The sequence below is a fragment of the Schistocerca serialis genome, unplaced genomic scaffold, assembly GCF_023864345.2.
Source record: "Schistocerca serialis cubense isolate TAMUIC-IGC-003099 unplaced genomic scaffold, iqSchSeri2.2 HiC_scaffold_1393, whole genome shotgun sequence".
In the NCBI taxonomy this organism is placed as follows: domain Eukaryota; kingdom Metazoa; phylum Arthropoda; class Insecta; order Orthoptera; family Acrididae; genus Schistocerca; species Schistocerca serialis.
In genome coordinates this window covers 15,123,728-15,145,127 of record NW_026047617.1, presented here as the reverse complement: position 1 = coordinate 15,145,127, position 21,400 = coordinate 15,123,728, and the positions used below count along the sequence as shown (strand labels likewise).

General features: G+C 36.7%; 1 protein-coding gene across 1 annotated transcript in view; it reads left to right on the top strand.

The window, feature by feature from the left end:
• The window catches only part of LOC126442617 (uncharacterized), a 158,598-nt gene that overhangs the window by 118,473 nt on the left and 18,725 nt on the right, over positions 1 to 21,400 (top strand). The window contains exon 6 of the mRNA XM_050090700.1: positions 1,796 to 1,974. Coding sequence (XP_049946657.1) covers positions 1,796 to 1,974 — 179 coding nt within the window. The remainder of the gene's footprint in view (positions 1 to 1,795; positions 1,975 to 21,400) is intronic.

The following is a 21,400-nucleotide window of genomic DNA, read 5'->3' as shown; positions in this document are numbered from 1 at the left end:
TTCAGATAATGCAGTTCATGGCATAAGTTCACAGCTTGTAGAAAAGAAACTAATGCTAAATTACAGTAAGACTCGGTCTTTACAGTATCTAACAGACAATTCAACAAAACCTGACATTTTAATTTCACTGAATGGGCATGTGATTATTTAAATTGAACAGATCAAATTTCTAGGTGTTTAGGTAGATAGTAAACTATTCAGGATCTTGTCTAAAGACTTAATGGTGCCATTTGTGCTATTTAAATGGTATCTGAAATAGGTTATAGTTTGATACAAAAAGTCATTTACTTTGCTTATTTTTATTTTCTTATGACATTTTGTATTATATTATGGGGGAACTCTTCCCATTCTCTAAGGATATTTGTGGCTGAGAAACAGGCAGTTCGGGCAATAACTGAATCTATTGTCGACCCTTGTTCATTAGTCTGGACATTCTGAAATTGGCCTATAAATATATGTATTCTTTACTGTCATTTATTGTTAACAATATCAGCTTATTCCCAAGAATTAGCAGCTTTCACTCAGTTAATACTAGACAAAAGTCCAATCTCCATTTGGGTCGCACTTCGTTGGCTCTTGTGCAGAAAGGGGTGCATCCATTTTCAATAAGCTACCACAAGAATTCAAATGTCTTAGCAGTAATCCACACTCTTTCAAATAGAAACTGAAGAGCTTCCTCATGAGCCACTTGTCATGTTCTGTCAAGCAGTTCCTAGAAAAAATAAGCCGATTCCTGTGTTATATTGTTGATTTTGTTTACATAAACTTATGGCTTGTCTTTTTTGGGTTCATAAACATTTTATTTTATCTGTCAATACTTTTATGCTGTAATTTCATGTACTGACCAGTCCCATGACCTTAAAGATTTGTTCCTCAATTTGGTCCTACAAAACTAGTTGCTTAAAATAAAAAAATTAAAAAAAAAAGTTCCTGAAGATTATGATTCCTGCTGACCAGTCAAATGTAGGCAAACTTTAAATTACTGCCTGTGGGTAGTTATGTTTGTTGCAAATTTTCTGTGGTGTCTACTGGGCGATGCACGACTGTGCTAATTATAGCATACTGTCATTAATTTATTAAGATGGTAATTTATGTTGGAGAAATGGAACTACACTAAGATAGTAGACATGTAGTACCACAAGATTTGATGTTGTTAACAGTGAAATCTAAGGGCTAGCTAATGTGGAAAGACACTGAATTAACTGTTATTGTAACAAGTGGAGTAGCACCTTATTCTGACAAAAGCACACTGGTAGACACACACAGACTGATTCCCTTCCTGGAGGAGGTTTTATATGCTCACTGCTGACTCTCCTTAATTTTGTGGCCATAGCTTATCATAATTGCCCTTCTGACCTCTGATTATTCCGAAAATTTTGCTCAGTTTGATGTTGCTTATGCTGCTCTGGCATTATCTTCAGTTTTTTGGCCTCCCTGTTTATTGATCCTATTAATATCTGAGTGTTCACAGTTGGTGATGAGTCAGGTATATGTGAAACAAATTGAAATTCAGTCTTTGATATCTTTGAAGCTATTATACTTACAATTCCCTTATTTTTAAGTATTCTGAAATTCTACCTGCCCCAAATTGGCTAGTGTATTGTGACCTGTGACTTGGATATTTCCTAAAAACTATTTTATCTTCGCATGGCACTCAGTTAGAATATCAAAGTCGTCAAAACTGGTGAGCAGTTTGCAAGCAGGTCATTTAAATTTTGTCTCTCTGATTTTTTTCTCTAATAAAGACAAGATAATCTGACACAACTTTAACTATGTATTTAATTGTGTTTTAAAGGGGTCGAGGGCTGAAAAGATTGAGAAAGCTGGACATATGGTGTGGACCTGGCTTGGACAATGAGACAATAATTGCCATCAGCCGTGGGCTCCCTGCTTTGCGGAACTCTCTGTCTGTGATGCAAAGGTGCTCTCGGCTGCTGCCTTCTCTGAGATCTACCGCCTGGAACAGCTTGAAATGTAAGCACTGCTACTGACTTTGTAGTGTAGTTCAAACAAAATAACTGGCTAGGTGATGAAACTGTAACTGGTGAAGGAGTTGAGAACTGTATGAGTAATTCATAAATGTGATGATTGAAAATGTGTTAAAAATCATAAGTGCAGCCATTAAATGAAAACACATTGGGGGACATTAAAATTGCAACAGTACACAACTGGAACATGAGGAACATCAAATTTGCTTGAAGGGTACTGAATGTTTGGATACGCAAACAACTGGCATTTCAGTGTAACCCCACAGAGTAAGTAGAAGTAAATCCACTACCTTCTGTATGTGAGGAAAGATTACACAGTGGATTTCACATTCAGAAATCACATTAGATGTTGTTTGTGAAAAGGTTGCATTATACCTCGTGTAAGATGGAGAAATGTCTGTCGGCACATGTCAGGATATGAGAGCAGCACGGTTGTGGCCTGTAGAGACTGTTGTTTATGAATGAATGATGTTACTGCTTACATCAGTCGAGATCCGACAACTCTACTGCAAATATGGAACCGATGTATACTTGCACCAAGAATGATCAAAAGTACTGTTTGTTAACAAAACCAAAACTCAATTATAATGTCCTCGGACAAATATCCACACGACTATATGCACATGTCAAAGAAAGTTTTGCATCACCCTGGTTCCCAGAACTCTTGAAGATAGACATTGACTGTGGATATTGTATCACAGACACAGTCCCTTTGACTGTTGAGAGGTGTCACTAAACCTGCCCAAAGGTGTAAACAATCCTGCATGAGCAGCACATATTAGATGCGAGGGGGTCCGATAGCCAATCAGTTCCAGTCATCTACCAGGAAGTAAAAGGTACACGGCTTGTGTTGTCTGTATTTCAATCATGCCTAGACAGTCATGGTCGCAGTTTGATCACATCCCCAGTGTTACTTTGTGCCAGGAGGGGCTTTCAACAAGGGAAGTGTCCAGGCATCACGGATTGAACCAAAGAGATGTTGTTCAGATGTGGACAAGATACAGAGAGACAGGATCTGTCGATGACATGCCTTGCTCAGGCCGTCCAGTGGATGACCGCTATCTACGGATTAAGCCTCACAGGAACCCTGATAGCACTGCCACCGTGTTGAATAATGCTTTTCGTGCAGCCACAGGACGTCATTTTGTGACTCAACTGCACGCAGTAGTCTGCATGATGTGCAACTTCACTCCTGATGCCCGTGGTGAGGTCCATCTTTGCAACCGTGACACCATGCAGAGTGGTACAGATGGGCCCAACAACATGCCGAATGTACAGCAGTCCGGACCACTACGTCTGAAGGTCTCGCTGTATGGTGGTACAGCGTGCAATGTGTGGTTTTCACGAGCAATAAACATCATTTCCGCCCTTTTTATGTTGATCTCTATTCCAATTTTCTGTCTTGGAACCGAAGTGATGCAAAACTCTTTTTTGATGTGTGTATAACAGAAATGTCTCTGCTGTGGACATCGTGTGTTATGTTCCTACACGATGAATCCTAGAGTTGCAGTAGGAGGCAGCGTGAAGTGTGGGGACGTTGTTGTTGCTGCTGGCATGCAACAGCTGATGTGCTGCCGGTGAAGATCGGGACAAACTGGGCTGAGTTGCCAGCGTGGAGTGCTGAGATGGAACTGCCAGTACTGCCGAATGGTGGCATTGCATCTGATCTGCTGGTACTGTCCGCTCCATAGCATGTAAATGACTTTGTATGGTTTTGTAATGGCTTAAATAGTCAGAGCAGACGAGTATTTGCATGACGCTGCAAGGCAGCGTGACTAGGCGTAGCGAAATAGTGTTGTGCTGATAGTGTTCTCTGCTGTAACAGGCAGACTTACAAAAGAACATTCCAAAATCAAGATAGGAGACGAGGTACTGGCAGAAGTAAAGCTTTGAGGACGGGGCGTGAGTCGTGCTTTGGTAGCTCAAGTGGTAGAGCACTTCCCCACGAAAGGCAAAGGTCCCGAGTTCGAGTCTCAGTCTGGCACACAGTTTTAATCTGCCAGGAAGTTTCATATCAGCGCACACTCCACTGAAGAGTGGAAATCTCACACTGGAAACATTCCCCAGGCTGTGGCTAAGCCATGTCTCCACAATATCCTTTCTTTCAGGAGTGCTAGCTCTGTAAGGTTTGCAGGAGAACTTCTGTAAAGTTTGGAAGGTGGAAGACGAGGTACTGCCAGAAGTAAAGCTGTGAGGACGGGGTGTGAGTCGTGCTTGGGTAGCTCAGTCGGTAGAGCACTTGCCCGCGAAAGGCTAAGGTCCTGATTTCGAGTCTCGGTCTGGCACACAGTTTTAATCTGCCAGGAAGTTTCAACATTCCCAAATGTCAATAAACGATCTCGATGAAACTTGGCGGGTGTGTTGAGGGGCCAAATAGTACAGTATATATTTTTTTGTTGGTACCTAATTTCACTATTAAGGGATAAAACACACCCTGAAAGACAATTTGGCAGTTTAGGTTTAGAAGGAATATCTTCAAGACAATATATAAAAAATGTTTTTCGTATGAAAGGTCATGTGTAATTAATATTCTTGAAAACTGTGTAATCAGCTTCTGTAATAATTTGAAATTTTGCAAAATGCTGCCTACTGCAGTTCTATTGTGTTGTTTCTCAGGTGGAGACTGACATCATAATCATTCAGCAGATGTAAATCAGAAAGTCTTCTCACAAAAACTTCCAACATTGCCAACTGTATACTTCCCACAGCTGTACCTGTGCTGTCGATCCCTTTGGTATCACTAGGTGAGGGTGAACGAGTTCTTTGTCTTCAGGTACGATGCTCTATATGGTTCTTTCACACTGACCACTGCAATAATCTAACAACAATACAGATATTCTCCCTCACTGGGAAAGAAAACAGCTTTCAAATATCTTTCGACTTGGTCGGGTGTTTGTTTGGTGACATTTTGATGGTATGACAAGGACATTTGTGGCTTCAAAAAGAAATTCTCAAGTTCTCGGACCAAACTCACCATTGTTTTCTCTTACAACTATGAAAAGGCAGCTGGTCAATGTGATAAAACCATTTAGAGCATTGTACATGAGGAGAAGGAACTTGTTCGTAAGGCGATCCCAATAGGCTCGATGGCACAGGTACAGCCGTGGGACGTATACAGCTTTTGATTTTGGAAGTGGTGTCAATCTTCACTTGTGAAATAATGAAATCGAGCTGCAGTCACTAGCACTAAACAACCAATTCTCTTCGCCAAGACTTATAGATATATTGAAATATGCCTGATCCACAACAGAATATTTTGAGTACCATCTGTGACAATTTGGAATCCTGCTGAATTTTGTTTTATATTGTCTTCTCTGTTGTGTATATTACAGGAAGAAATTTCATTCATTTTATGTGCATGCTGTAAGAAAACATGTTTCAAGAATTTCTTTACAAATTATCATCGTCATTATTTTCTACAATAATAAGTAGTTACTTATTATTTTCAATTAACAAAATACACACATGTGAAATGCTAAATGAAGAAAGAAAAGGAACAAGAATGTAAAATAACAACTGAAGAAATAAAAAAAATATAAGTGAAATGAATAATTTGAATTGTAATGAAAGTTTATATATCTTACAAAGTAAAATCGAGGATGGAATGTAACAATACCAGAGAAGGAAAGTTGCGGAGATGAAGAGTCGCGATAGGCACAGTAAAAAGATTCACACCATCATAGCTTTTGGCCATGAAGGCCTTTGTCAGCAGTAGACACACATACACATACACACACGCACACAAACACTCACACAAACACAACTTGCACACACGTCTGCAGTCTCAGAGAGCTGAAACTACACTTTTACATATCTTAATCTACGTTGAAAATACTCTGACAGCACACATTGTGTACAGCTTCTTTTCAAAAAATTGTATTTCAGAAACCAGCTTTATTGCATAGGGAAGCTTGAAAGCTTCTTTAATTTACTTTATACAAAAATTTTAATTTCTCGAAATTAATTTGATTTGATTTGATTTATTATTGGTCCAGTTTTATCTTACATCACAAATTGTGCAATTAATATTGGACAGGTCAAAGATAAGTTACAATAATACATAGTATTAGCAAAATAGTAGGCAAATTAAAAATAAGTACTTATTACAATTAATTTTGTTACATATTTAGAAATTCTCTGGCAGAATAGAAACAGTGCTTTATTAGAAATGCCTATAGTTTAGCTTTAAATATTGGAGGAGTAGCATTTTTTATTTCCTCTGGTATCTTATTGTGTAGTATTACACCAATGTTAATTATGCTCCTCTGATAGGTGGTTGTTCTGTGATATTTTTGATGTATATATGATTTCCCTCTGGTTCTATGGTTGTGTACATTTTTGTTCTGCAGCAGTTTATCTTTTTCACTATGGACTACCACCTGAAAACAGGCAGTTTCATAAATGAATAAACTTGGAACATTTAGAACACCAAGCTCTGTAAAATGGGGTTTACAGGACTCCATCTTTTTAAGGCCACAAATTATTCTTAAAGCTCTTTTTTGCATTCTAAAAACCTTTACACTGTGAGTTGAGTATCCCCAGAAAATGATCCCATATCTGATTAGTGAGCGGAACTGTGCATAGTATCCCTGCAGTACTGTTGTTTTGCTTGTTGTAGCCTTTAAAATTCTTAGGCCATAGCATACAGATGATAGATTTCTACACAAGTTATTTATATGTGTGTCCCACTTTAAGTCTTGCTGAACCCTAAGACCCAAGAATTTTTTGACACTTACATTTTCTAGGGGATCATTTTTTAATTGGGCTTGAGTAGACATTTGATTACTTCGAGGAATTAAATGAAAATCGACACACACAGTTTTTTCAGTATTTATAATGAGTTTGTTTTTTTGTGAACAACTCAGAAAGTCTTTTCATAGAACTTTCTGCTGTGGACCGCAAAGTTTCTGGACTGGATCCAGTGAGCAATATGCTGGTGTCATCGGCAAACAGGATAGTTTTTGTGGAACTCATATATTCGACTAAGTCATCCACATAAATCGAGAAGAGTAGTGCCCTAAGATTGAGCCCTGTGGTACACCATATTTTATTGGTAATTCGCTAGATAGAAAGGAGTTCTTTCTTGTTTTATTCATTTTGTTGAATTCATACTGAAGTGATACTTTCTACCTGTAGTTTTTTAGGTATGGACACAACCAGCTATGTGCTATACCTCTTACTCCTCGTCTTTCTAATTTTTCAAGCAGAATGTTATGGTCCAGGATTCAAAGGCTTTTGATAGATCTAGAAAAATACCTGCAGCTAATTTATGTTGATCAAGAGATTTTAAAATGCAATCTAAGAATTCGAAAATTGCTGTCTGTGTAGATTTAGACTTTCTAAAACCATGTTGTTGTATTTTAAGAGGTGCATATTTATTTATAAAACTTAAAAGTCTGTCATAGAAGAGTTTTTCTAGAATTTTTGAGAAGGAACTTAACTGTGACACGAGTCGGTAGTTCGATATTTTATCAGAAGAACCTTTTTTAGCAGTGGTGAAACTTTTGCTATTTTAAAAATACCTGGAAATACACTAGTTTTTAAAGAGAGGTTGAAAATTTTTGCCAAGGGGTTTGCTATGTTGTGAGCACATGCTTTTAATATGAAATCAGGTACTTTATCATGACCACTTGGCGTTTTATTGCTTAATGATTTAATTTTGCTTATAATTTCATTGGGGTTCATTTCATAAACATACGTAGAAGCAGCCGAGATCACTGACTTGCCGGAGAAACTTGGGACCGGTCCTTGACAGTTTACTTGAATCAGGTCTTCAGCTAGTGAAGTGAAGTATTCATTGAATTTTTCCACAACTGAATATGTGTCTGTGACTTTTGAGCCTTCTAGTGTTAGTGATACATTCTTTTTCTTTGGCGCTGAACTACAACTTTCTTTCTTTGTAACTCTCCACGGGGATCTCATTTTGTTAGATGAGTTTCTTATCAAATTGTCATTCCACATAATTTTTGCCTCTTTGACTACTATACCATAGATTCTTTTGTAGGCTTTTGAATAATCTGTGAATTCTTGGCTTACTCTATATTTCTTACAACAGTAGTGCAGAAATATGTTTCTCTCACTGGAAATTTTTATGCCTTTAGGTACCTGTTGCTTATTATTCTAAGATTTTACTGTTTTTGCTACTTTTGGAAACGCTACATTAAAATAGAAAGATGCTCTGAAAACTCATGTACATGCTATTAACATTTTTTGAGTGGTGATGCTTTCCCAGTTTTCCTTCGTTCTAAACATAATAAGCCAAATTACCTTTCGGGGCATGTATCACCCCTTAAAAGTGAAACTGGGCACAGACAAAAAAATATGAATCACACTATTTTTCCCCTCTACACACCCACGTAGTTTCATCAAGGTTGTTTATTGACACTTGGGATTGTTCTCGGGACATTCACCCAGCAGCAGTAACCGGTGTGACCATTTCCACTGGCAGCATGTAGCCAATCAGGTTTGCAGAACGTGGTATCCAACGCAAAACTTCTATTTCTTTGCACCCACACTGTGAGTATAATTGTAAAAAGGGAGAATAATCGGAGAAAGGAATATAGGTGGTTGGTACATAACTTCTCTGTAAACGGTTTAGTTATGGAGGTTACAGTTAAGTGATGAGTGACCTAAAAATTTTTTTCGTATGTCTGAGACGGACTTCCAGATGTTACTAAATATGAAAGCTCAGTACGACATACTGAGGGTTACAAATTTTTGAGAAGTTGTAACCCCTGCTTAATATCTTTCTGTTAGATTACACTTTTAGCTACTGAATATTCGTACAGCTCTTTAATGTACATGCATAGCATTTCAATATCTAAAATTAGTGAAATAGACCCGAAAGTGTTGGTTTGTTTACATCCTGCAGGAATAGCAGTGAGTCATAGGCATGCCACTTCAATACGTTCAGCTCTTTTCTGCCTGATCTTCAAGAAGGGACATCTGCTAAATTCACGGAGCAATTGTGACCTCAGATTGTGAATTCTGCTGTCCAATTCTTTATCCAAAATACCAAATGGAGGTGCGAGTTGGCGAACTGCATCACGTTTGGCAATGTGGTTTTTGTAATCAGAGAATGTAGAATCCTACAACGAATGTCTTTCACGAAATTCTTCAATTAGTTTAATCAATATTATTTTTTGTCCAGTCTATCTTCACACACTGCTACCAGCTGATCGCCTGCACCCGAGACGTAACACGGGGAGCCTGCCTATGAACTGTGCAGGGATTTGTGCTGCGTTTTCAGTGAGCGAACGGATACGGGCACGCTTGCCAGGATAGAGTATTTCTTGGAATTCTAGCACTGATGTTTCAGGCACACGTTTAAGCGACAAATCTACTTGCTGAAGCTATTGTAGTGTGCCCTTCTCCTCGGGGTTCTGCCGTGAAAAATATAAAATAAAAAATCTGATTGGGTTTGGAATCTTGGTGGTTTCAGTTACGGATAAGGCGGACTTCATATTATTGATTGAGATCGTGCTGTAATTTGACCGTGCATGGCAGAGCGGGTCGGTAACACTACAAAAAGCGACTGCACGGAAATAGCATCAGAAACTAATTGAAATTTACCTTATAATCTTGTTAGACACCCAGTATTAATTACAATGTAGTCATCATGGCTGTCATCCTAATTTCACTTGTAGGACGACCTGTCTTTCACTTTTCTCCGTCTGTTGAAAACTTCTTCAAGTTGCCACTGTCATGATCAGTTTACAAATTTGATGATAACCCCCTCAAATCACTTTTGAAACAACCACACTTTGTAATGTAATTTTAATTTCCACCCAAAAGCACATTTAACACATCGCCGAAAAATACACGTCTTTCGTATCAAGACAAGAGAGAGAGTCCTCAATTAGTTCTTAAAAACAAAAACCTACGCAAGACTAAAAGGACGAACAAAATTATTTATAAAAATCGGTCGCTGGCGCAGCGCTCTTCTGCGTGTGCGATCGTAAATTATATCTTTGTATTGGCGGAGGCGCGGAAGTCAAAGTACCATTACAATGCCTCCTCTACTGACACGCTCCGCAAGCGAGCGTGGCAGTATAGAAAATTTACATAGATACATATATATGAGAAAATAAGAAATTTACATATTACAAAAAATATTTCTGAGCACAATGCTCTTTGCATATCAGTCTTTGTATACAGTCTTTTTGGTGTGTATCTTCTTTAGGAGTCGTAACATTAATGTCTTTGAATTGCAGCGTATTATCGTTGCTTAGCACAGCGTTTGAATTCAGTTCACATGATTCGTGTTTACAATGGAATTAATTCGAACAATAGATGTTTCTATTATATTGCTCCAATGTCTTTAAACGTAGTATCAGATTCTGAGTGTGTGTGTACTGCCTGGATCTCTTGCGTGTGACTTGAAGAAAATCCAAAGTTTGTTCAATGTGTCAACACGAAATTGTGATCTCCAGCAGTCAAATTTTGGTGGCGTCTACCGGGGTATAAATGGTCAATGAGGGCATAGGAAACACCTCACTGCCTAAGACAGGTGATGAGCTTGTCTTTTACACCAACCTGAAGACCTGCCGGCTTCCACTACACCATACACTTCAAGGTATATTGACACTACGTAAATACTGCTTGACCAGTGTTCCATCACGTTGGTTTCTTCTTTGCATTTTCAGTTCCATTTATATGAATCATGTGCTACATGCACAAGTCCTTTGCAGCTCATTAACATCTACTTAAAATACATTTCTTGATATAGTAAGTACATAAATATACAAATATTTACAATTAATCATTACATGAGATAGTTACATTGTTGTCATATAGCACATATACAGAATTAAATGAAAAATATAGTAAATTTTTACGTTACATTCAATATCATTGTGCTGACATGTGAATTACATTCAGACTGAAATATACATTTTATTTATTTTATTTGTTAGCTCATTCTTTTTTTCTTTTCTTTCCTTTTTTTCCCCTTTCGTTACACTTGCAACATTTGAAGATAATTGTGGCAACTCGCTAGAATATTCAACTTAAAATTCATCTTGCCTCCTGGAATAAAATTTACACATATTTCAAGCTTCAAGACAGCCCTCTGTAGGAGGATAGGTTCATGGGATGATTGCTAACTACTTCATAAATACTAGTAAAGTCATCTCCTACAGTGGACTACACAAAATAAAATATGATAAATAAAATACATGTTAACTTAATATAATGTAAAAGTTCCTATACCTAATACCGTTTCTAAGTGTGGTATCCCCACTATTGCTGTTTCTAAGAGTGGTATTCCTCTATTACCATTTCTAAGAGCGGTGCCCCTCTAAATATCTTAGGATCCTAAAAGTATGTACATCAGTGTGGTAAGTATATATATATATAGTTCAAGTCACTCACTCATGTTCCTATAAAGTTTGTGTAGTTCATCTCCTTCCTTTCATGAGTATCAACCAATATAAATAAATGTTTTACTTAATAAATAAATAAATCTTCTTAGATAATTGCTGCTGCGTTCCATGCTGTATATCCATTCTGTATTTACCTTGTGGTACCTGTAAAATTCTATTCATAAATAAATATGTGTGTATGTCTCTCCATACTGTCAGATAATCACGAATTATATAATGTCAAATATTTCATCAACATGTATAAATTTTTCTAAGGGAGGGATGAGAGTATGAGCCGCAACACAGGACTGACGTTTTGTTTTCTCCTTATTCTCCTTTCTATTTAATGGTGCATTAGTTCAGTTCAGTAGATGAGCTTTAATTATGTCATTAGATGACTGCTAAATATGTTCTCTTAAATAATTCTTCCAATCTGAAGTGTCAAGCCTACATAACTCCAAAAATTTCATTACAAGTTCCCATTAGATTAGTGTTAAAGTGTTATAGATTTAAATCTACTGGTATATTTCCAACAGTGGCTGCTGTAAATAATTCTTTCCACATAAATCTATACTTTCACCTTTAGTTATAAGAATATATAAGACATCACATAAGTTATTATCTCAGGCATACCAATCTTTCAATAAATAGTATTCTTTCCACTACTTTCATTCTGTATTCCATGAGTACATGTGATATAGCGTTCAAATCTAGTTTCTCCCCGCTCAACATATTCTCAATTACTCATAACATTCTCACCTATCCATTATTCATTCTTCACAAAATAACATATATTTTTTCCTCAGCATTATATATATATATATATATATATATATATATATATATATATATATATATATATATATATATATATATATATATATATATATATATATATATATATATATAATGGAAGGAAACATTCCACGTGGGAAAAATTATATATAAAAACAAAGATGAGGTGACTTACCGAACAAAAGCGCTGGCAGGTCGATAGACACACAAACAAACACAAACATACACACAAAATTCAAGCTTTCGCAACAAACTGTTGCCTCATCAGGAAAGAGGGAAGGAGAGGGGAAGACGAAAGGAAGTGGGTTTTAAAGGAGAGGGTAAGGAGTCATTCCAATCCCGGGAGCGGAAAGACTTACCTTAGGGGGAAAAAAGGACAGGTATACACTCGCACACACGCACATATCCATCCACACATACAGACACAAGCAGAAATATGTCTGCTTGTGTCTGTATGTGTGGATGGATATGTGCGTGTGTGCGAGTGTATACCTGTCCTTTTTTCCCCCTAAGGTAAGTCTTTCCGCTCCCGGGATTGGAATGACTCCTTACCCTCTCCTTTAAAACCCACTTCCTTTCGTCTTCCCCTCTCCTTCCCTCTTTCCTGATGAGGCAACAGTTTGTTGCGAAAGCTTGAATTTTGTGTGTATGTTTGTGTTTGTTTGTGTGTCTATCGACCTGCCAGCGCTTTTGTTCGGTAAGTCACCTCATCTTTGTTTTTATATATATATATATATATATATATATATATATATATATATATATATATATATATATATATATATATATATATATATATATATATATATATATTCCTCTTATTCATCATCATTTCCTTTTTTTACTTCAACAACAACAATAATAATAATAATAATAATAATAATAATAATAATACCCTTTTCTCATCTTATATTCCATTTACCTCTCTCCATATTACTATTTATCCTCTTACTAAACTAAAATTACATTCACTCATCTCATTCAGTCACTCACATCACTCATATCAACATTACTATTATCACATGCCTCCTAAAGAAAATAATTCTGTTCAGTTCTCTGCCTCCTCTAATGTGTATATGCCTCCTCTAATGTGTATATGCCTCAATAGCAACTCCTCTTATAACCAAATATCTTATTAGCTATTGGATGGTTCACATTGCTTTCTAGACTTACCTGCATTCATTAGATTGTAAGTATCTGTATAACTTAAATGTAGGCTCATCATAACTGTATATCATATTAATTATCTTCTTCTCATTAGCTAACATTTTACTGTATGTATTTTTTCAAATGTCTGTGTGGATGTAGACCTCTGGGTTTATGTGTTAATGGATATTCTAATGAATAACAGCCAGGGTGTGGAATATTTGCAATTCGGTATGGTCCAGAGTATAAGATCTGCCATTTCCTGTTTAAATGTTTCAGTTTTGTGGGTTTAGGATGTGTTCTTAGTAAAACTAACTGATAAACTTGAAATGTTTGTGCTTTCCTGACACCTCTGTCATATTTCTGCTTTCTTTCCTTAGCTTTGTCACATAATGTTGTGTAAGCTTGTCTTACCTTTTCTTCTAAACTAACATGATTTGTTGTTGCTGTAAATTTAGGTAGAGGGTCTGCCCATTAATTTCTTTCTGTTTTATCCATAATTAATTCAGTTGGTGTGTATCCAGTAGAAATGTGAGTTAAATTGTTCACTATTTGTTCAAATGGTGCTAGGTATTCTACCCATTTTGTGTGCTTCTCTGGTGTCCGTGTTCTCATAAACTGTCCAAATTCTCAAAATGTTCTTTCTACTGGGTTTCCTGCTGCGTGAAATCTTGAAATTAAAATATGTTTAACATTCTGTTCTTCAATAAAAGTCTTCCATTTTAAACTGGTAAAATATGCTGCTTTATCCGTGATCATAACTTCAGGTTTTCCTATTCTTACAAAATAATCTGTTAATAGACGTCTGGTAATAGCAGTGGTAGAAACTGAACATAAAGCATATAATTTTAAATACTTTGTGAAAACATCTAACACAGCAAGGATGTATTTTATTCCTCCACGTGCATGTGGATAGGGTCCTGCAATATCTAAAGGAATTAGCTGTAATGGCCTCTTAGGTATGATTTGGGTGCAATTCATTCATGCTTGTGTGATTAGAATATTTGGCTTTCTGACATATGATGCATTTCCTAATATTACTCAATACTCTTCGCCTTAAATTTGGAAAATAGCAATATTGTATAATCTTATCTGTACATTTCGTTACACCATAGTGTCCCCAAGTTCTGTGTGTAAATAAAATAAAATCATCAACATGAGCTTCAGGTAAGCAAACACACCAATGCTGTGATTCAGGGTTTCGTCGGTGAAATAATACTTCTTTGTGTAATGTGTAATATTTTTCAAGATGTGGGTCTGTTCCTGCACGTAATTTATTCTTTATCTGGATCCACCTGGTATCATTGTCCTGCAATATGGCTAACTTCCTGCACATGTTTTTGTAGTAAGGTGCAAATGTGCCATCATACATGAGTAAAATTTTGAAATCTGATGTTTGTTCTGTCACATCTGAAAATTCTTTTAGGCCTTGTGGCAAACAAGATAGAGCATCGGCTATATTGTTGGATTCTCCTTTTATATATATAATATCAAAATCATATTCTTGTAGTGATGCACACCAGCGTGCAAGACGTGAATGTAATAACTTGCATGATAGCAGGAAAGAAAGAGCTTGATGATCAGTATAAAGCTTAGTACGTTTTCCCCATAGAAAGTAGCGAAACTTGCGAAATGCCCATACTATGGCAAGTGTTTCGCGCTCAGTCACTGAATATGACTTTTCGAATTCAGTGAGCGTGGGGCTAGCAAAACTTATAGGTTTGATGACTGTTTGTTCATCTTCTACATGAATTTGGAATAAAAATGCTCCGAGCCCATAGGAACTTGCATCTGTTACTAGGCAAAAGTCTGACATCATGTCAGGATGACATAACAATGGTGCATTAACTAAAGCATTCTTAATCGCTTCAAAATCTGTCTGACAGAACTCTGTCCATTTCTAAATATTATTTCTTTTGAGTAAAGATAGAAGATGTGGACTGTTAAGAAGGTGGTAGGGTACAAATTTCCTGAAGAATGAAGATGGACCAAGAAAGGCTTTGAGTTGTTTACGATTCTGTGGGGATGGAAAATTCTTTATTGCATCAATTTTTCTTGAGTCTGGATAAATGCCTTCAGTTGATATGATGTGACCAAGGAATTTGATTTCTCTCCTCCCTAATTTCGTCTTTGATAAATTGATAGTGACACCTGCATCAGAAAATTTAGTCAGAAGTTGCTTCAAAAGATTTACATGTTCTTCCCAAGTAGTGGTGGCAATGACAATGTCGTCAACATAAACTGTGATTTGCGATAACTATTGTGGTCCAAGAACAGCATCTAAGGCTTCAATAAATACTCCAGCACTCACTCGTAGACCAAAGGGTAGAACACAAAATTGATAACTACGTCCCTCATTTACGACTGCTTTTATGGAGGTTCACCTGCCAAAATGATGAGCGGAGGTCGATATTGGTTAAATACTGTACATTGTGAAATTTTAAAAGTTGTTCTTCCAAATTTATAGTTCGTGTGTTGATTGGGATTATAACTTTGTTAATTTCTCGTGTGTCCAGCACTAACCTTACACTACCATCCTCTTTATTAACTGCTAGTATCGGATTGCAATATGGTGAATGTGACCTTTCAATGATACCCCAAGCTTGCATTTTTTCAATCTTTTTCAAAACTGCGGGTTTCTTTGACCAAGGAATATTATAATATGTTCTACAGTATGTTTTGTGTGGTTTAACATCCATCTCATAAGTATAGCCTCTAATAATTCCAGGTTTCTCCACAAATACCTCAGCAAATTGCTGCAAAACTTCAAGTAATTCAAGTTGTTGTTCCTTCGTAAGATATTCAGATTCTGTGCATTTCTCATATAAATCATTAGGTTTAATTCCCTGAGATACAGCTTCATTAAAAGTTAAATCACATATGTTTGTTGCTGTTGGATACATAAAATGTAACTGTTCAAATTTACCTTGTTTACTGTTTAAGTTTTTACCCTGTGTTAACTCTATTGTCAGTTGTTGTTGGTTTACGGTTAAATGACATTTCCCTTTTCCTAAATCTATGATTGCTTGATATTCATTCAAAAAGTCAATTCCTAATATGCAATGCATAACTAATTTGTCTACTTCCAGAAAACTGTAATTGAGTGGTATATTTGAAAATGTGAAGTTAATTAGCACTTGAAATTTCACATTCTTTGATTTGTTACCGGTGGCACTTATAATGTGACAATTCTGTACTGGCAATGTTTGTATGTTTATTATTTGTTTGAGTTCATTATATAAGGACATTGAAATAACACTTGCTGCTGCTCCTGTATCTAACATTACTTCCACTTCATAACTACCAATCATAACTCGTGTTATAGCCTGAATAATCTTCTTCGTCTTACTGGTACTATTAAAATCTACATCCTGATATAATTCTTTTTCTATTTTCTTACTGTCCTCATATCGGAGAAAAAAAATCGTCGGTTCCGTTGCGCTCTGCTCCCTATCGACCGTAACTCGAACGCTTAGCTCGGTCGTCGTTCGTTTTCCGGGAAATTCGGTTGTTGTTGCGGGTTGGGTTCATTGCCCAACTCAATAATATTTACATTTCTGTCACGCGTCACCCAAGTATCAGCTGTTTGGTTGTTGACATTACCTCGCGTCGCATTGGGAGTTTCGTTAGGTAGGAATTGAGGGTTGCTGTATTGCATGTGTCGTGGCGGTGGTCCATTGTGATTTCCCCATACATTATTTCGCCCATGACTGTAACTGGTATTGTCATTACTGTTATTCCTGCAATACATGTTTGGATGTTGTTTCTCTGAAAATATCCTGGATGGTACCTGTTATCCTCTCTTCTTTGATCTCTATGATTTTGGTTCCTTCTTCTGTTGTTGTTGTTTTGAATATAACTGTTATTGTTCTGATTGTAATTACTGTTCGGATAACCATTATAGTAATAATTACTGTTTCCTTGCCAATGCTGCGAGTTGCTTCTCCTAATATTGAATGGATTTGTCCTAGTGTAGTGCGAATTGTTTCTTAGAGTGTTTTGTTGTGGTGTCAGAGGCGGATTCCAATAGCCTCTGTCATTTCTGTTGTGCGTACGCGAATTGCTTGGATGGATCGGATACAATTGATTGAAATTCCTGATCTCATCTCTGCAAACAACATCTATCTCATCAACATAACTAAAAAAATTCTTTATGTTGTCCTCGGACACTCCTATTAATTTATCACGGTAAGGAAATGGTAAGTGGCTTTTAAGTGTTCTAATTATATCTGGTAAATCTGCTGGTTTTGTCCAATATAATGTTTTGTCTAGGTAGCGTTCGAAGTATTGACGTAAAGTCTCTTTCTTCGGGTTGTAAATTTCTGGATTGTATACTTCTCGTTTTAAACTTTGCTGTTCTGTGATCGACCAGAATTCCTCAAGAAATGCTTGTTCAAACTGTTCAAATGTTTAACATCGTCTTTTCATTGCTGCTCCCCACTTAGCTGTTCTTCCACGTAACAAATTTGTAACATATCGAATTTTATTGGCTTCTAACCAATGTCTCAGGAAAATACCATCAAAAGAGCGGATGAAAACAATCGGATGCACTTTTTCTTTCTCATCACATGAAAATGTCTGAAAGTATCCATGTCGTACTAATGTTTCATCAGCTACTCCCGATGGTATTATGGGTCCTGCATTTTGTGTCAACCTGTGCATAGTATGTGGTGATGTCTGATAGTAATTTTGATCTTGTGGTAGCATTGAAAATGGTTCATTGGGATTTGTATCACTCATTGGTAATTCTATTTTCGGCTGTGTGCTGGGTCTAGCATTATTATGATTCTCATTTATGTTTTGGTTGCCTGTTATGGGTTTTGGTATCACTGACGAACTTGGTATTACATTTTCTTTAAGTTTACGTACCTCTTTCTGAATATTATCTGTTTCTCCCTTTACTTGTTCCTTTGTCTTATCTAAAATGATCTGTGTCATTGTCTCACACTTCTCATCTAAATAATCATCACATAATTTGCATTCATGTACAAGTTTCTCTGCTAGAGTTGTGCCATTCTTTAAAGATGCTACATCTGCTCTGTCTTCAAGTTCTTCTAAATTTTCCTGTAAGGATTTCTGCTCCAATGTTACATCATTTAATCTGTCTGAAAGGTCTGTAATCGTCAGGTCTAAGTGTTCTTGGTTTGTTTTTACGGAATTGTGTGACTGTCGTAATTCGTCAACTTGGGTACTGGTTTTCTGTTGTTCAAAAACTACTGTTAACAATTTCTCATTACATCATTGTAAGTCTGTTTTTGTCTCGTCACTGAATTCCACAAATACCTTTTATTGTCTCGTAACCTTGTCTGATAAGTCAGTAAATTTCCTTTCAAGACTACTGCTGGTTTCTGTCAAGTCGGCAATTTGTCTCGATTGTTTTTCAGAATTTTGTTTTATGTCCCGTGTCAGTTCATCGAATTTAGTGTCAAATTTCCCAATGTCACGTTTTAAATTGTCGTCTAAAGCATCAAATCTTTTGTCTAAAGTGTCAGTTTTCTGTTTTGGTCACCAAGTAACTTCAGAATCTGGTTGAGCATGTCAGAGTCCTGTGTCTTAGTTTCGTCATTTTTTCGTGACTGATTGATGTCTGGTTCTGAAGTTGACATTGTGAATGTCATGTTTTGTCGCGTAGTACTCACTCTCCATTCGCCTGTATATCTTTAAATATAGGGGTTGTTGTCTTAATCGAACCGGTAAAATTATGTCTTGAACATCCTCACAATTATGTTCAATTTTCATTTGACTGTCGGACATGTTTTGCAATGTGTCACTTTCACTAAGCTCGTCCGCGGGAACAATTTCTACGCGTCTAGCGTCCATCTTGCGATTTTCGTAATTAATTGCAAATAAAATTTTCCAGTGGCAAAAAAAAAAAAAAAAAGAAAAATTTTAAATATGATATGTTGAAATCTGAAATTTCTCTTATGGAAATGGATATTTCTATATGATTTCTAATTAGAAATTAAATTATTAAACTGGTACTGAAATTTCCATCTCACAAATAAATGACTGTGAATATGCTCTTCACTTATCCTTTGCAATAATAGTAGTAAATCAATTTTAACTACAATTTGAAAAAATAATTTCGAAATAAATGGATCGGAATAAAGGGAGTACAGATGGCTGCTTGAAACTGGAAAAAATGTAAATTTCTGTACTCACCAATTTTTTTTTTTTCTTCACTCTTATGATGCAAATGTAGCGTCAAATATACAGTTTTCAATCCAAAATTTTTCTTTCGCGTCCGTGCAAATTATTTTATGGAACGTTACCCTTTTCCTTTTTTTTTTTTTTTTTTTTTTTTACCAAATTAATTTCCTCAGCATCAAAATGAAAATTAACACAAATTAATAACAGGGAAACCAATATTGTTGTAAATTTCATGCATGTAACATTACAATTGAAATGAACGGGACTTAGTCCAAATTCATTTTCTGATGCTATTAAGTGGTTAAAATTAGATAAAATGTCCAAAATTTATAATAACTGCACTTGTATCAAATGTGAAGATAGCAAGTCCTGTCACCAAGACGCCAATTGTAGTGTACCCTTCTCCTCGGGGTTCTGCCGTGAAAAATAGAAAATAGAAAATCTGATTGGGTTTGGAATTTTGGTGGTTTCAGTTACGGATAGGGCGGACTTCGTATTATTGATTGAGATCGTGCTGTAATTTGACCGTGCATGGCAGACCGGGTCGGCAACACTACAAAAAGCGACTGTACGGAAATAGCATCAGAAACTAATTGAAATTTACCTTATAATCTTGTTAGACACGCAGTATTAATTACAATGTAGTCTTCATGGCTGTCCTCCTAATTTCTCTTGTAGGACGACCCGTCTTTCACTTTTCTCCGTCTGTTGAAAACTTCTTCAAGTTGCCACTGTCATGATCAGTTTACAAATTTGATGATAACTCCCTCGAATCACTATTGAAACAACCTCGCTTTGTAATGTAATTTTAATTTTAATTTCCACCCAAAAGCACATTCAACACATCGCTGAAAAATACACGTCTTTCGTATCAAGACAAGAGAGAGAGTCCTCAATTAGTTCTTAAAAACAAAAACCTACGCAAAACTATAAAGACGGACAAAATTATTTATAAAAATCGGTCGCTGGCGCAGCTCTCTTCTGCGTGCGCGATCGTAAATTATATCTTTGTATTGGCGGAGGCGCGGAAGTCAAAGTACCATTACACTATGTCTGCAATGATAATGTCCGAGAGGACAGATTTATCGCTTCCTCAGCCTCGCAGGGTCGTAGAGCCACATCACGTCTGCCGAGTCGGTTTACGGGTCATTTGCAGCAGGACGAGTACACGACGTGGATAGTGGGACAATGTAGGGGGCACAAGATCACGTCTGTTAATTTCTTACTTTTCTGATCTGTGACATGACTTTTGAGGTCTTTGGAATGTCATGACACGGCAATTGTCGTCGCGGCTTCCCTTGACGTGGACGCGGTGAGAGATGTGTCGGTAGCAGTGTGTCTGACAAGGACAGTGGTCACAGGAGTGAAACCGCATCATTTTTCCATAAAAGTCCCCATTCTGAGCACACTTGAAGATACACGCACCAACATGTGGAGGTCGAGAGGAGGAAGAAGCATTGCAAGATAACATTTGTGGTACTCGTTCAAGCCTGACACCTGGCGCAATAGTACGAGGTGGCCTCAAGTACATAACAAGATTACGTCTGTTAATTTCTTACTTTTCTGACCTGTGACATGACTTTTGAGGTCTCTGGAACATCTTCTGACAACATAATGCGCAAACCGAATCACCTCAATCCAGAGGGCGGTCAGCTGTTGCCGTGGCCAGTGAGTTCTCCGCACCTCTAGTCTGTTTCATAAATTTGGCCACAGGCCGCTGAGAGAATATCGTGCCACCACTGTGACTGATGACCTCTGGCACAGAGTATATGTAAGAATAAAATATAAGAATTAATATAAGGACTGATATAAGAACGAAATATAAGAATGTGGGCATTTAAAAGGATTGTAACGCCTGAAAATATTGTACACACATATACTATATAATAAATGCATGACACTTATTGTGAAACACAGTCATAATTTTACAATTAGTATAATGCCCTTGTATACTTAACT